This window comes from Etheostoma spectabile, chromosome 3 (genome assembly GCF_008692095.1).
Source record: "Etheostoma spectabile isolate EspeVRDwgs_2016 chromosome 3, UIUC_Espe_1.0, whole genome shotgun sequence".
Taxonomy (NCBI): domain Eukaryota; kingdom Metazoa; phylum Chordata; class Actinopteri; order Perciformes; family Percidae; genus Etheostoma; species Etheostoma spectabile.
The window spans coordinates 18,473,781-18,489,033 of NC_045735.1; the positions used below are offsets into that span (position 1 = coordinate 18,473,781).

General features: G+C 39.8%; 1 protein-coding gene across 1 annotated transcript in view; it reads right to left on the minus strand.

Moving 5' to 3' along the window:
• Positions 1 to 15,253, minus strand: part of dph1 (diphthamide biosynthesis 1) — a 76,353-nt gene that overhangs the window by 28,327 nt on the left and 32,773 nt on the right. The window contains exon 4 of the mRNA XM_032503324.1: positions 4,565 to 4,686. Within this exon, the coding sequence (XP_032359215.1) occupies positions 4,565 to 4,686 (122 nt within the window). The remainder of the gene's footprint in view (positions 1 to 4,564; positions 4,687 to 15,253) is intronic.

Consider the following 15,253-nt stretch of genomic DNA (forward strand, 5'->3'; position numbering starts at 1 on the left):
CTTAGACGCTGCAATTAGAGACACAGTCAACGAGATGGACAGGACTCACGTGCCCCGCCCGTGGTTTTATTCATCTATGTGTTCTAGCACTGTGGTCACTTAGCACGGCAGCTCGTTGTAAACAAATATGCATGCACATTTATAGCAAGTGGAAGTATCAAAAGGTCTGACATAATGGTGTACTGGCTTATTTACAAATGGCTTGTTGACAAATCAATATCAGGTGCTTGTGGACAACTTTATAAATAATACAGCAATCATTTGGTGCCTGAAGTGATCTATGACCAATTTGTGGCAGTACAACCTTAAGACCGAGACGGCCCTTGAGAAAACACAGAGGGCAGCCGCAGTGGCGGTGTTCTGTGGGTGAAAAAAAGACTTGAGTCCCATAATTTTTTGGCCTGTTATTTAAACCCAAGCGTCATGCTGGTCCACTTCAATAACACTAGCTGAAACTAAAGTTGGCGCCTTGGGTAAATTTTGCTTTGCAAAGCTCTACTAAAATGAGTCATGCCACCAAAATAGTGAGGACCTGCTTGTAATGTAGAAGAAGGTCCAGTGTTACTAACGGCAATACCGGGCAGCTAGCCCGGCATCTGAGCAAGTCTTCGAAGTCTAATTGCGTATATTTGCTTCTTCTCCTTCTTGCCAACACACTTTCACTTCCTTCTATCTCGGTGTTTTTGGTTCAGACTGGTCAGATAATCAGTTACAAAAATGTTGTTTAACCCTCATGTTGTCCCGGGTCAAATTGACCCGTTTTCCTATATCAATGTTCTTTTTAACTACCCAAAATAACATGATTGATTCCACACAACGCTCTTTGGCAAGTACAAATCTCTACTTATTCAAATTTAGCATTTGAAGAGAAAAAAAAAATTGAAGTGTTTTTGAAATAGTATTGAGTAAAAGTTGACAAATTCCAGTCTGTGATTATCCATCAACATACTTTCCTTTAATTTTAGTCCAAATAATTCCTAATTTCTGCTTTTCTAACTCAAACATTAGGTATAATTTCCTATAAATGAGGTTTATTGACCATAAATCCCAAAAATAACTGTAAAACTAAAGTTAAAAAGTTAGTGTTATGTAGTGTTGAAAATGTCAAAAAAAGTGAAAAACGCTGGAAAAAAAGCGTCAAAAGTGTTGAATAAAGGGACAAAAACATAAGAAAAGTTAAAAACATCGTTGATTTTCAATTTTGACGGGAAGACAACACAAGGGTTAAACATCAATAATGTTAAATACATTTCCCATCCCTCATATTATACCTTGAAAACATACAAGAACATGGTTCTCTGATGTAGCCCATATTGCCCTGCACTAGATGGAGGTGCTACATGATGACAAAAGATGAGATGGCAACGGTATTCACACAATCAAATACCGCAGAGGAAATGAAAGGTGCAGGAGAGACAGGTTCTTGTAAGGGAAATTGTGTTTGATCATGTTGAATCATGCATGTTGTTACCTCTGAATGAAATTACCTCTGATCCTACACATGTTAAACTCCCCTTGTGTTTGATCAAGCTGAATCCTGTACAATGTAACCTTTGATTAAACAAATACTGGCCCGATTGCATAAACTAAAGCCCCGTTTCCACCAAGGAGTCCGGTTCAGTTCAGTTAAGTTCGCCACACGTAAGAACGGTTCTATTTGCGTTTCCATTGTCAAAGGTTCATGGTTCATGGATCGCAGTTGCAGCGGTCGCCGTGGTCCTGCTACGCTCTGCTGTGCCACGTAATGCAGCGCAGTACCCCGCTATCCCACTACACACTACTATTCTTTTTAGTCAATGTTCCATTCTCTTTTACTGTGACTGTTATTGCCGCCCTTCCTTTCAACGCCAACCGGCTTGGGTCCTTGTAAATTATAGAGTGTGGTCTAGACCTACTCTATCTGTAAGGGATCTCGAGATGACTCTTGTTATGAATTGAATTGAGAAGTTATGGATGGTACCAATTGAACCGCTCCATTCCATCCTGTTGTATCGGTACCCCTCTGTTTTAATGTACCTACTGTACCTTAGCGAGCTGGGTGGATCGGTAAGGAATAAAAGGTTTTTCAGCTTGTTTCATCGCATGGCTATCCATGGCTATACGTTGAAAAGTAGCATCTAGTGTTAGAACAGATCTAGTGTTAGGTACATGTCCGTAGGGCTTAACCCTTGTATGGTATTCGGGTCAAATTAACCCATTTCAAATTTTCACAAGAAGAAAAATGGTATAAGTTACATTTTTTCTACCTGAAAATCAATGGCCTTACCTTATTTTCTGTGATAAACATGTATTCCTGACACAATTTCAGAAAATTATTCTGGATATGACCACTTATGTTTTTACCATAGTGGATTTTTAACATGAATTATAACCTTATGACAAAAAACAAACCCCACTTCCATTTTTTTCCATGACCACTTATGTTTTTACCATACTGGATTTTTAAAATTAATTATAACATTATGACAAAAAACAAACCCCACTTCCATTTTAAATTGTGTTTTAGTAAAGACTGATTGCATTCCCTGAACATGTATGTTACCTCAATTGTTTGAAATGGAGATAAAGACAATATTTGTTAATAGTATATGAAGTAAAATTTTATTTCAGAATTGTTTTTAAAACCCCAAATAAGTCCCGGGTTAATTTGACCCGGGAGATATGAGAGGGTCCCGGAAGCCAACGTATGAAGCTAGAGACCAGCTCCCCATCAGCATGCATATTAAAACTCACCACACCCTTAGCATAGGAATTATTTAGACTAAAAAGTATGTTGATGGATAATCACAGACTGGATCGTGTCAACTTTTACTCAACACTTTTTTGAAAACATTTCTTTCTCAAATGCTATAAAATTGAATAAGACCCCAAAATTAATGTGATTACCAAGGAAACCCTTAGTTGATTTCATCAAGAGACCTTTTGTTGACATTTACCTAATGTTAAATATTGTATGATTAACTGTCAAGTGATGCTTATTACTGTAATAACTAATGAAAATAGCATCTTATAAACCATTAAACAACGAATCAAACAATACGTTAGTTGACGTTAGCATTAGTAAATGATAGTTGGACACTTTAGTTAGCGGTTATTTCCAGTTTAGGCTCATTGGTAAATTAAATAATGGCAAAATAGAATTAGTTAACTGTAATTAACAATTAGTTAAGGCATTAACTAAAGGTAAATAATGCCTCAATTAATACCTAAGTCAACAATAACAAACATGAACATTGTTTGTACATGTTTATTAGACACTTTATTTAACCATAATTGACGGTTAATTAATGAGTATTAATGTATTAAGTAATGCTTATTAATGTACCCTTATTGTAAAGTGTTGACGAGATTGTTGGTCTCGTTCCTCAGAGTGGAATTACAAAATGGCTTACATTACTTACTTCACCATTTAATTTCATTACAGTGCAATGTTTAATACTTAATCACTTAATCTCATTACTGTGCAATATTTAATACTCAGGACTTTTAACGCACCAAACTATATTTTTGCATAATGTGTGTACAACCCTTTATCTTTCTTATTATTTTATATACAGTATGTACAGTACATAGGTGCTCTCAGGAATGGGCACCACTCTTTTTTTTCTGCACTACTTACATTTTATATTTGTATATTTTTATATTTTGTGTTGCCACTGTAAAGGGGTTGCTTCAATCTCCTTGCCCAGGTACTGCACTTGTGTATCATGACAATAAAGGCATTTTGCTTCTATTCATTCTCTACAAGCCAGTCAGAACACTGCCTTCAATCTCCCACAGGTATCGGACATCTTGGGCAACAGTGCAGATGATGTCATGATTGAGTGATGAAGGTCAGGAACACATGTGCACTGAAACCCTTACACACAGAATTTTCTAGAATCTCCTCCTTCAATTAATATCTGATCCTACTTCACAACATACGACACATTGATCTTTGGTGCCTTTATCTTGAGGTTATTCTGAGTGCAAATGAAAAAGTGCACACATCTTATCTCTTTTGTAAGCATACATGCATGCAATCACATCATTCTTCCACGATCATCAAACTCTATAAGTCCACACACACAAACACAAACCAACACAGTGAAAGCGTTTCAGTGTATTAAAATTCTGTTGGTCATTTCTGGTATTTGGGAGAGGTGAGGTTGTTCTGGCAGCGATGTATCAAAACTATTGATTTAGCATTTCCTCCCATGTCCTGCAAGAGACAGACAGCGGGGGCGAGGGAGAAGGTCCTCAAGAACTGCTTGAGGTTTTCAAAGGACACCACTAATGCATGTTCCCCATTGATCTGCTGGGTAAATGTGATGTCCAGGCTCCAAAGGTCTGATATGCCTCTATACTAGAGCTGGGCGGGCTGCACTAACTAGTTACGTTTTCCGTTGATCAATAGCTCTGTCGGTCGGACTTCTTCTTCATGCAAGCCCACTCTCAGTAGGTGTGAGTCCTTGATATTCGCCCACTTCACGTTCCTCTTTGTGGTATAGTCAAGCATCCGGAGTGACGGAAAGACAGACAAACATGCACACACACAAATGCACACGCAGGTAAAAAGACTCACTGAGACAACTGTGACCGTAGTGCACCATGAAATCAGCTCCCAGGGCTCGGGCGGTGAAGTCGTCCACACAGCAGGCCCCATACGTCACGTCCCCCATCACAATGGTATCGGCCTCCGTGAACCTGAAACGCACACGGACAACAATCAGTACAGCCACACACACACACACCATAATGTACATCCAGCTGTTCGTTACCATCGCGATCAATAAAGAGCATGCCAGGCACAGGGTGATTATGAGAGAGCTGAATAAGATCAATCCCTATCCACTTGCTACAGATCAAGTACACTATATAGTATCTGACAGCGATGTCAGTCTATTGACTGACTCACAGCTCATCAGAGTGACACACTGCTATTCTTTTGCTCCTCAGGACCGCCAGCCAAAGGCCTGAGTGCGGCACAAGCAGCCTGGTAGTTAAAGCCCTGCCAGATGAGGGTGAATAGGTCATCAGTCAGCCCTGCCACAGAAAGGAGGCTCCACAAAAGGAAGCGGCAGTCGGAGGGGGCTAGGACTGGTACACATAAGCAGATTAGAGTTTGTAGGGGCCGTGGCTTGTCCATCTATGGCCTGGATTTACAGCACATCTGCCTCAGAAGGAGAAACAGCCTCAGCAACAGTTTTTGCAACATTAGAATAAACTATTCAGCCTAGATGCTTTCTTCCACAAGCAGATTGCGAGAGCACTGCACGGACCACGTGGGCCTCGTGTTCCACTTTGCGCCTGTAATAATAATAAAAAAAAAAAAAATCATGTCCTTATTGAGAGGAAAACTACCAAATTACACAGACATCTGTGGACCCAGATCTGTAAGAATGAATTGCCGATCACACTACAGAAAAATAAGCGCTTTCTTTTATTGCCCTTTAAGGGCGAATAAAATGCTAAGTAAACCCATAAAGGCTAAGTGAAATGAATAAAGGCTGAGAGTAACAGGGAGGAAGTGCAAATGAATAAAAGCTAAAGGCATTGTAGGGAAGGGAAGATGGGTAAAGAGGGGGTGGCTGTTGCCAGGTATTTGTGGCTGTATTCTGACAGATTTAGGCTAGAAAGAAGGGGCAGAATAGAGATAAGACCAAGGACTTGTGGAGAAGAGGAAAGTGATAAGCAGACATGGCTGCATACAGAACAGCATCTGCAGCAACCAGCAGACTCTTAGTAATGTGTCTCCTGTTGGCCAACCTTTCAACCCACATCCACTCTGTGTTTATTCCTCACCGTGGCCCTCACAACAGGCTTCACACAACGTTTCTATTTAGCCTTTCCTCCCTCATTCTCTCTGATGTAATCTCTGGTTTTCACTCTCTCCGGGCTCCTCATCATCGTCCCCTATCTTTCTGTTATTTCTCTCTCTCGCTCTCTTTATTTGTGTTGTCCCTTCTCCTCTAATGGCTGCTCTCAAGTGAAGGGCAGTGCAGGCCAGCTGAGCCCAGGAAAACATAGACGGAGCAACTTATCCGCTAAATAAATATTTGCCTTCGAAGATTTGAATCAATTACCCTATCCCTTGTCAAGGTTTTCTGAGGTTGTCAGTATGTCTCTTTGTACGACACACACATCCGTTAGCAGAAAGGAAATTGTGGGTTACTAAAAATGATACAATCACACAGGTTGTTTAAGGTCTGTGGACCTGTGCACTATTTTGCTAATTCACTGCAGTCCATTGTTCTTTCATCGCAGTCCGGGGACTTTGTTTGGAGTTGCATAAAACATACATCAACCTAAAGCTTAGCTAAAAATACACAGCATGCCCACCAGAAAAATAGAGAGGCTATTCCCTGCAATCCACTGCGGATCATGCAGAATCATCTATAATGCAAAACACAGCACTACAGAAAATGATTTGATCTAATCAGCCATTTATCTGCCAGAAATACCATTACCGTGTCATCTCCATTGGCAGTGCACTGCACATCTAGTTATTTCCAGATTGAGTACGCTGAAATTTCATGGTAATAAATGCAAAGAATCCGATTAAGAGGACCATAAGAGACATGCAATGCTACTGGGACATTGGCAGAGTAATTACTGGGCAACGTATAGTCCCATATTCCACTGGAAGAGAGCCAAAGAGGAAAGATGGAATGAAAGAACTTGAGAAAGAGAACAACAGAATGAAAAGTACATCAGTGTTAATCAAATCCTATTTTTAACACGCTATCTCACACAAGACATACTATATGACTGGTGGGGTACATACTGCATAAACCAGAAATGTCCTCCAATGTCTCCTCATTTCCATTTATTCCCCTCTCCATCTCCTCAACTATCGGTCCTTCTCTCCCTTCCTGCATGCACTTGTCTCTAGTGTCAGTCACTTTCCTGTTTCCTTCAGTATATCAGCACGGGCTTTGCCTCATCTCGAGGTACTCAGTTCAGCCATTCCAACTAAAATGTCATTAAGATCTAATTAAGATGTCAGAGGAGCTTGTGGACTCCATAACAGCCCTGGTTAATTAGCTCTATAGCATACAGCTCAATATGTGTGAGAAATTGCCCGCTGATCTAAATCTTATGGTATAAAAAACACTGTGCTGGTGTGTGCTGCAAACACAAATCTAGGACTGCAATATGCAAATGCGAACTTCCCCCAGTATGAGTGCGCACACGCACACGACAAAGGATTAAGTGCCAGCTGATTGTTTTACTGTTTATCAACAGGTTAAGCAGCTGATACGTTTCAAATGAATGGGATCTCATTCAGCACCATTATTGTCCTAGCCTGGCAGCATGAAAACAGATTCATCTTTCGGCTGCTGTCCTCTGGAGAGGCTACACTTTTCTGACTTTGACAGGAACTTCTTCTGATGCCGGCATAAAAGAGGGACTCGTTGGCACCAGTGCCTTATGATGAGATGTTGCCGGAGACAAAGAGAATGAAAAACCTCTCCTGTCTCCGAACGCTCCTTTTTAGTATTCACTAAGCCATTCTGTCGCCGGTGACACTTATCTGTTGATGAAAATGACTTGACTGAATTTAATTAAAAGCATTCCGCCATCTGTTTGAATAACCGCTGGTATAAGGTTTGCCGGGTTTGGAGGTGTGGGAAGCTGTGGGTAATTTTCACTCTGACACCCAGCTTTACCCTTGGGCCAAGCGGTTTGAGAAAGCCTTACAGTTTAAAGGGCTGTTGGAAAAAACAAAACAGTTCATATATTTACAGTGCACTGTTCTTAACATTTCCATATATCAGCTATATTCGGCTGGCTGAACCAACAGGGCTAGATGATTCATTTTACCGTATTACTGTGTGATCTTTCTGCATGCAACATCCCAGATGGAGTGTGTGTATGATGGTGGTGGTGGTGGTGGGGGGGGGGGGACCTTTCTGCAACAGCAGATGTTTTTGGATCTGTATTTATTCAAATGAAGTGGACTGACTGAATTGAAAGCATGAAGTGCTTCATGTTCATATCTTTTTTTTCTGGAAGGTGCGAAATATAAAATCAGATCTCAATTTAAAAAAAAAGTTGTGTTTCAGATGATTCCGCAGTCACGCAGACAGCGCTCCGTACGAGATGTACACAGATCAATGACGTCACTCATATTCATTTGCAAAACACATTTACTGTGAAGCTGTAGAATCACTAGATGTGATCCTTTGATGTTATGTTTCGAAGCAGTAGCCATGCAGCACATTGCATACGTCATAACTTTGTAATTGTGTATGTGTGTATGTATCGTTGCTAGTCATGGTTCGTTTCACTCTGAACCATCAACGGTAGATGTATTTCTGTAGCTCAACAAATTGTAAGCTGTAATGAGCATGATGGAAAAAGACCAAAGACTCACTGCCACAAAATGAAACTGTTGCAAACAAGAAATAAAAGCCGCCACACCAAACTCCCCGCAAAACTCTTGCAATTTAACCCTTGTGTTGTCTTCCCGTCAAAATAAAAAAAGAAATTAACACTTTTGTGGACGCTTTTTATCAATGTTTTTAACTTTAATTACGTTTTTGTCTCTTTTTTCAACAGTTTTGACACTTAAAAAAAAAAAGTCACTTTTTTGACGTTTTCAACACTTATTAATTTTATTTTTTTCAGTTATTTTAGAATTTATGGTTAATAAACCTCATTTATAGGAAATTATACCTAATGTTTGAGTTAGAAAAGCAGAAATTAGGAATTATTTAGACTAAAATTAAAGGAATGGAAGTTGATGGATAATCACAGACTGGAATATGTCAACTTTTACTCAACGCTATTTCAAAAGCACTTTTTCTAATGCTATAAAATTGAATAAGACGCCCCAAAATGAATGAAAGTAGAGATTTGTCCTTGCCAAAGAGCGTTGTGTGGAATCAATCATGGTATTTTGGGTAGTTAAAAAGAATATTGATATAGGAAAACGGGTCAATTTGACCCGAGGACAACATGAGGGTTAACTGGCTTACAGCAAATGTTCCATTTCTAGTTTGCCCTCTAGATAATTGCCATTGCACTCCATGCTAATGTGTTAATCAGTCTACCTGCTTGGCTATATGGACCTTTTTCACAGCAGATACTTTGACTTGTTATAGTAGGAAAGGCAAAGCTGAAATCGATAACCTTAACGATGGCTCAATTCCTTCAAGTGTCCCAGTAGGCTTTCAGTGAGTCAGCATGCCCAACACCAGGGCCTCTCCTTAGTGGAATGCAGCCATCATTAATGGTTTTAAATACACCTGTGCTTTTCCTACAGCTGAACCTTTATGCCGTGGAAAAGGTCTATTGTATCCACAATACTGTTTCTCAAACACCCCTAATTTAGATTAAATGCTGCAGGAAAACACAAACATGATAGTAGATATTAGGACTGCACCGAACGATGATTTTCACTGTTAATTGATCTGTTATTTTCTCAATTAATTGATTGGTTGTTTGATCTATGAAATATCAGAAAACGGTGAACAATGTGGATCAGTGTATCCCATCTTTTGTCCACAGCTCAAAGATATTCAGTTATGGTCATAGAGGAGTTAAGAAACTAGAAAATAATCACATTTAAGAAGCTAGAATCTGGAATTTCGTTTCATAAAACATGACTCAAACCGATAGCTGGCGATTAATTTAATAGATGACAACTAATCGATCAATCGGTTCATCTCTGCAGTTCTGGTCAATATTCAAAACACAATCAATCACATCAATGTTGCAATATTTGATTTTGTCGGTATTGCGTAGCACTGCATTTGGCGTTATGATTAGGCTTGGGTTTCCTCTCCATTGTGCCAGAAAGTGGGATACGTGCCTTGCTCAAGGGCAGGGCAGAATTGGGAATGAAGGGACAATGTTACGACTTCCCTACCCTCATGTTTTCCTACTGGTCTGCTAATGTAAAGGAGGCAGTGGTTAACATAAAAAAATAACAACCTCTTATTACGCTCAGATGCTTCAATCAAGCCCATTTAAGTAGAACAAGCTCTCATAAGCCGCATTAGTGCTGCTTGTAATGCATTTACACATTTGCTTGTAAAGTGTATGGATGGTCAACAAGCCTGACAAGCAAAAAATAGGAGAAAAAAAAGAAGACAATTCATGAGCCATCATCAGGTGGGCTTATCTAATTAGCACAATGTCACGCCTCCTTATTTCCCTGCTGATGTGATTTAATTTGCTCAAAGGTAACTTTGCTAGCCAAGTGAACCATGGGTGAGAAAATGATGAAAGCTTTTCCATCTTTCCAGGTTTTAAAGTCTTGCGGTCAACGGTAAACATCCCGGATCTTCTATGGCACGAATGGTAATTTTCATGGAACTTAATGAGCATTTGCCATGTAATTAAGTCATTGCAATTATGTAAAAGTATGGCAGGGAATACCAGCAACCAACCACATGTTGCTCTGGCAGCAGCTTGGTAATTAGCACTATCCTCTCACAAAAGAGAGTTCAGGTTTGAATGTTGAGCCATGGCGCTTTGTATATTAAGTCTGCATGTTCTCCCAGTGGGGGGGGGGGGGGGTGGATTGCCTCCAGTGGCACACATGAAATGGATTTGTCACTCTACATTGCCAAGCGGGATTGAGAATATGTTGACCCTGATGGATTGGAAATCTATCCAGACCGTTTCCCTGCCTCTCATTGAGTGCATGCTGGGATGGACTACAGACTGTCTCAGCATCCTGTAGATTGTACAGTATTTTTACAATACACAGTGCTACCATGTGTTTCTTTACTTGTCAGGCCAACCTATTATGTCATTTGAGGTATTTGGAATCTACACTAAGATGTGTTTATATACAGTAAAATACACTTAAATGCAAATAGGTTTTAATAAAATACATAAGTAGTAGTAAATAGTAAAAGAATATCCTGCAGAATACAGCCAGAGGGATCAAAATCTCTCATTTTATAACTGATCTGCACATTAGCAATAATAGTACATCAAAGCAATACCTTATAGTCATTGAAATGTATTATAATAAGGCATCTTACAGTAAAGCATACGGTAGATAACTAGCTAAAACTAGCTGTGTAAAGCACAGGTGCACGCATATATGCAACAGTATGGTCGAGGCATTCATTTCACATTATTGATATTAACATATCAGTTTGGTAAACGTAATCGTAATAATATTTCCAACATCTTCTAACATTTGTTTTAAGATCACAGATGTTGCTAAGCTACAATTTAACCTTGAATTCATCTTTTTGTATTAATACAAAAATACATTCAGTAAAAGTTCTTTGTAATTAATTATCATCTAAAACCAATTATTGCCTAATGATAAGAGCATCCTTATAATAATTGTGATAATTTCTTTTGAGTTTTTTTATGAGTTGGTATTCCTAACTTACTAAACCAATAATAATGCGTCTATTTATTTTTACTGTCTGGTTATTTGATCGATAAGCCAATACAAATATGTGGTGGCAAGGTTTAAAGGCAGGGTTTTTTATTCTTAATGCTGTCACTATTAAATTGCATGTTTTCCTCGTGTTCGGCTCAAAACCTAAGCCAAATCAAATATGCGGCTGATATAATCAGATTTCCATAGACCAACTAGACGCAAAACAGATGACGCGATGTGACGACTCCTGATGGGATCAGCGGGAGGAAGGAAGAAGAAGGTCGTCACTATGCATCGTAATGTGCACTTCCTTTCCAACTTTATTATGCCTTTTGCTCTTTGTTACAGTACGGTATGAAGACGTGATCTTCCCAAATAAAGAGAATGGGATGTGCTAAACATTGTTATTCGTGATATAATGAAGGGGGGTGAGTGCTGCGCTGATCCAGTTGGCTCTTCTTCAAAGAATTTCTACTTCTCACTTCTCACCCATTGCTTAAAACAGATGTCTTAATGAAATGTATTTGAACTATGTTGATGGTGAATAGTTAGAGTAGCATAGACAATCTTAAGCTCGTGAGAACTTCATTAACTACTGTCCTTACTGGGGGCTAAGTAGAGTCATTTAATTCAGGTTGCAACGTCCTTCAACTAGTACCAATCTAAGCTTCAAAACACAAGAAATAGCTAGCTTGGTGAGGGAACATACTGTATATTTTATGTCTAAGCAGCTTTTCAATTACTAAATGTGTGTCCAATGTTGGCTTTGGACATTGCTTTAACTTGACTTGTGTTATGGTACTATAAGTAATAAGGTAATAAAAGAACACTAGAATTTAACACAAAGACTTCACAAGAGTGAAACATATATTTCAAATATGCTGATTAATGTCGGAAAAAAAACAGTGCAGCTATAAGCCGTAACACACAGAAACAACTAGACGCACTTATACAACCTTTGTTTACGTGCATGCATTTGAATGGTGTGAATGAATGAATCACTGCAGGAATGTTGTGCACATTGACTGACCCTGGTGAATAAATGGATAGTCAGGATTAGACTAGACTAGACCAGAGGCACTATTCTTATTCCTCAAAGGACAGTATGTATTGTAACTAACAGTCTAAAAGGGAAGGTTGCAGTACACTCCATGGTAGGTTATGTGTCCATACTACTGTGTGCCAGGGATATTTTTTTTTTTGTATCTGAAGTCTAATAATAGCAGAGGTAGCAGGCCGGTCTCATAGGAAACAAAGTGACAAGCAGGTCAGCGGGGTGGGTGCCGGTGCAGCAGCGCTGCTTTTGCACAGTTGCCACTGCAACACCGTCGGCTAGACAGCTCAGATGAGCATATGTGGCGCGTTTGCATACCAATTCACACATGCACACACTCGGACACAAGGTCACGTTTCCCTGTACACAAAAGTGTGAATTATTTCCTACATTTGGCAAAAGCTCATCTTTTATGAGGGGTGGCTATGGCTCAGTGGTAGAGTGGTTGCCTGCCAATCGGAAGGTTGGTGGTTCGATCCCTGCCCCTGCAGTCATTGTCGAAGTGTCCTTGGGCAAGACACTGAACCCCGAGTTGCCCCCGGTGCTGCGCATCGGAGTGTGAATGTGTGTGAGTGTTTATCTGATGAGCAGGTGGCACCTTGTACGGCAGCCCCGGACACAGTACACATGTAAAAGCGCTTTGAGCAGTTGTTAAGACTGGAAAAGCGCTATATAAATACAGCACATTTACATTTACATTTATTCCATCACATTTCAGACAGCCACAGCAGTGGTTCGGTGAGTGGGCTTTGGCATGGGGCGGAGCACGTTGGCCCAGGAATAGAGGCTTCTCCCGAAGGTGGCAGGGCGGCTCAGCAGAGATGAACTGTCATTACACACTCTAATACACTCTAAAGTTTAGGTAAATGAGAAGAAAAAGATTAAATCACACACAGCGAGGAGCAAAAGTGCAAGAGATACTGTTGAGTGATGGGTGAGAGGACACAGAGGGAAAACAAGAGAACACGTGAGTTGAAAAACAGAACGGGAGAACGGTGCTTTCTACATGAGGCAGAGAGGGAAATGTTGAAAAAGATGGAGACAGAGAGAAGGAGAGGGGGGGGTGATTATGAGGAGGAGGAGGACGAGGGTGGCGACTACATAAGACAGATGAGCGGTTTGCCGTCGGCTTTGTAATATTAGCAAATCTGATATTGATAATCTGCTTGCTGCACATATAACATAGAAAATATCCTGACAAAGTGCTCCCCTCCAAAAATAAAATTGGCAAGGGGGACTGGGCAGGAGGATTAAATGATCTCCACTCCTTTTCTCATTGTGTATATCTTCCACTTGATGTCTCTCCTTACTTATTTCACTATATTTCAGTGTCATATTGACACAAGAAATCCTGGGTTGCTTTTCACAGAGAAAATTTGGAGACAAACCCCGTGTAAAATATGACTTTCCGCAGTCATTGAACATCTGCCAGGAATGGGTAAATCAAGAGACGTGAGACAGCGAGTACAGGCTGATGCTTACACAGATGTTTTCAGTAATACTATTAGATAATCCTTTAACTCCCTGAAAAACAAGATCATTACTGCTATTTCTGTGAGTGTATCTAATCTATTTGTCATGGCATGTATTCAAAAGCCTAAGCCATAGGTCATTATAGAAAGGCCTACAGCTTTATCGAGATAGATAGAGGCCCAAACGGCACAGCGTAGCGGAGCATGCTTAAATCCGCGATCCAATTCACATACCTAAACAACGCATGCAAACAGTTATTACAAGTGACAGTTTTGACAGATTTTTGCCCTGGAAGGTGAAAACTCAGCCTACAACCAGGAACCATTCAAATCTCTAAGGAGCTCTAAAAAACACAATACACCAAACAACATCTAGTGTGACACAGTGGTTATCATATCTGTGAGGGTATACAGACAGCAATCAGGATAAGGGACCAAAGAGGACAGATAATGGAGGTTTTAAGTGCTACTGTGCCTCCACGAGATCAAAACACTTAAGCTTCCTTGAAGATGCTGTTGTTGGCTGGAACATTGTATTTGCCTATTTATCCTTAGGTACATTAATTATACCATGCAGGGTGATGGCGTGAAGCCCACGTGTGAATACTGTTTTAGGGACTCCTTTAAAAAGGTGAAGTCTGCTATTCTTAAATCAGCAAGAGTCAAAAGTTAAAGAAGCGAAAAAACACCTTTGTTGGAAGTTATTAAATAAATAATGCATTTCTAACAACAACGGATCAAATTATTATGTGAAATTGGATGGAGATGGCTGACCTGGCTGATAAAAAATGTCATCACATCACTGACCGTAGAGCCCGACCGATAAAGGATTTTTTAAGGCCGATACCAACACGAATATTTGGTTATTTAAATAGATATGCCGATATATATTAAAAATAGTATAATCCAGAAACACGTAACAAAACTCAAACAGATTACCCTAACATTAGTTATTTGTAGTTATTTAATAGTTTGCACTAAAATAATATGATAATAATGTATTTTATTGTCACAGAACAGAGGAACATAAAAATATATTAAAGGTCTGATATATAAAATGTATAAAAATACAAACTTAAGATATGAAACTTAAAGTCCTTTGAACAAAAACACAATAACAAAACAACCAAAAAAATCAGTGTTGCCAACAGGGACGCTGTAGAGCGTCCTCTGGTGGACAGACTATGCAACGCCATCACTAACAGGGACGTTGTAGAGCGTCCTCTGGTGGACACACTATGCAACGCCATCACTAACAGGGACGTTGTAGAGCGTCCTCTGGTGGACAGACTATGCAACGCCATCACTAACAGGGACGCTGTAGAGCGCCCTCTGGTGGACACTATGCAACGCCAACACTAACAGGGACGTTGTAGAGCGTCCTCTGGT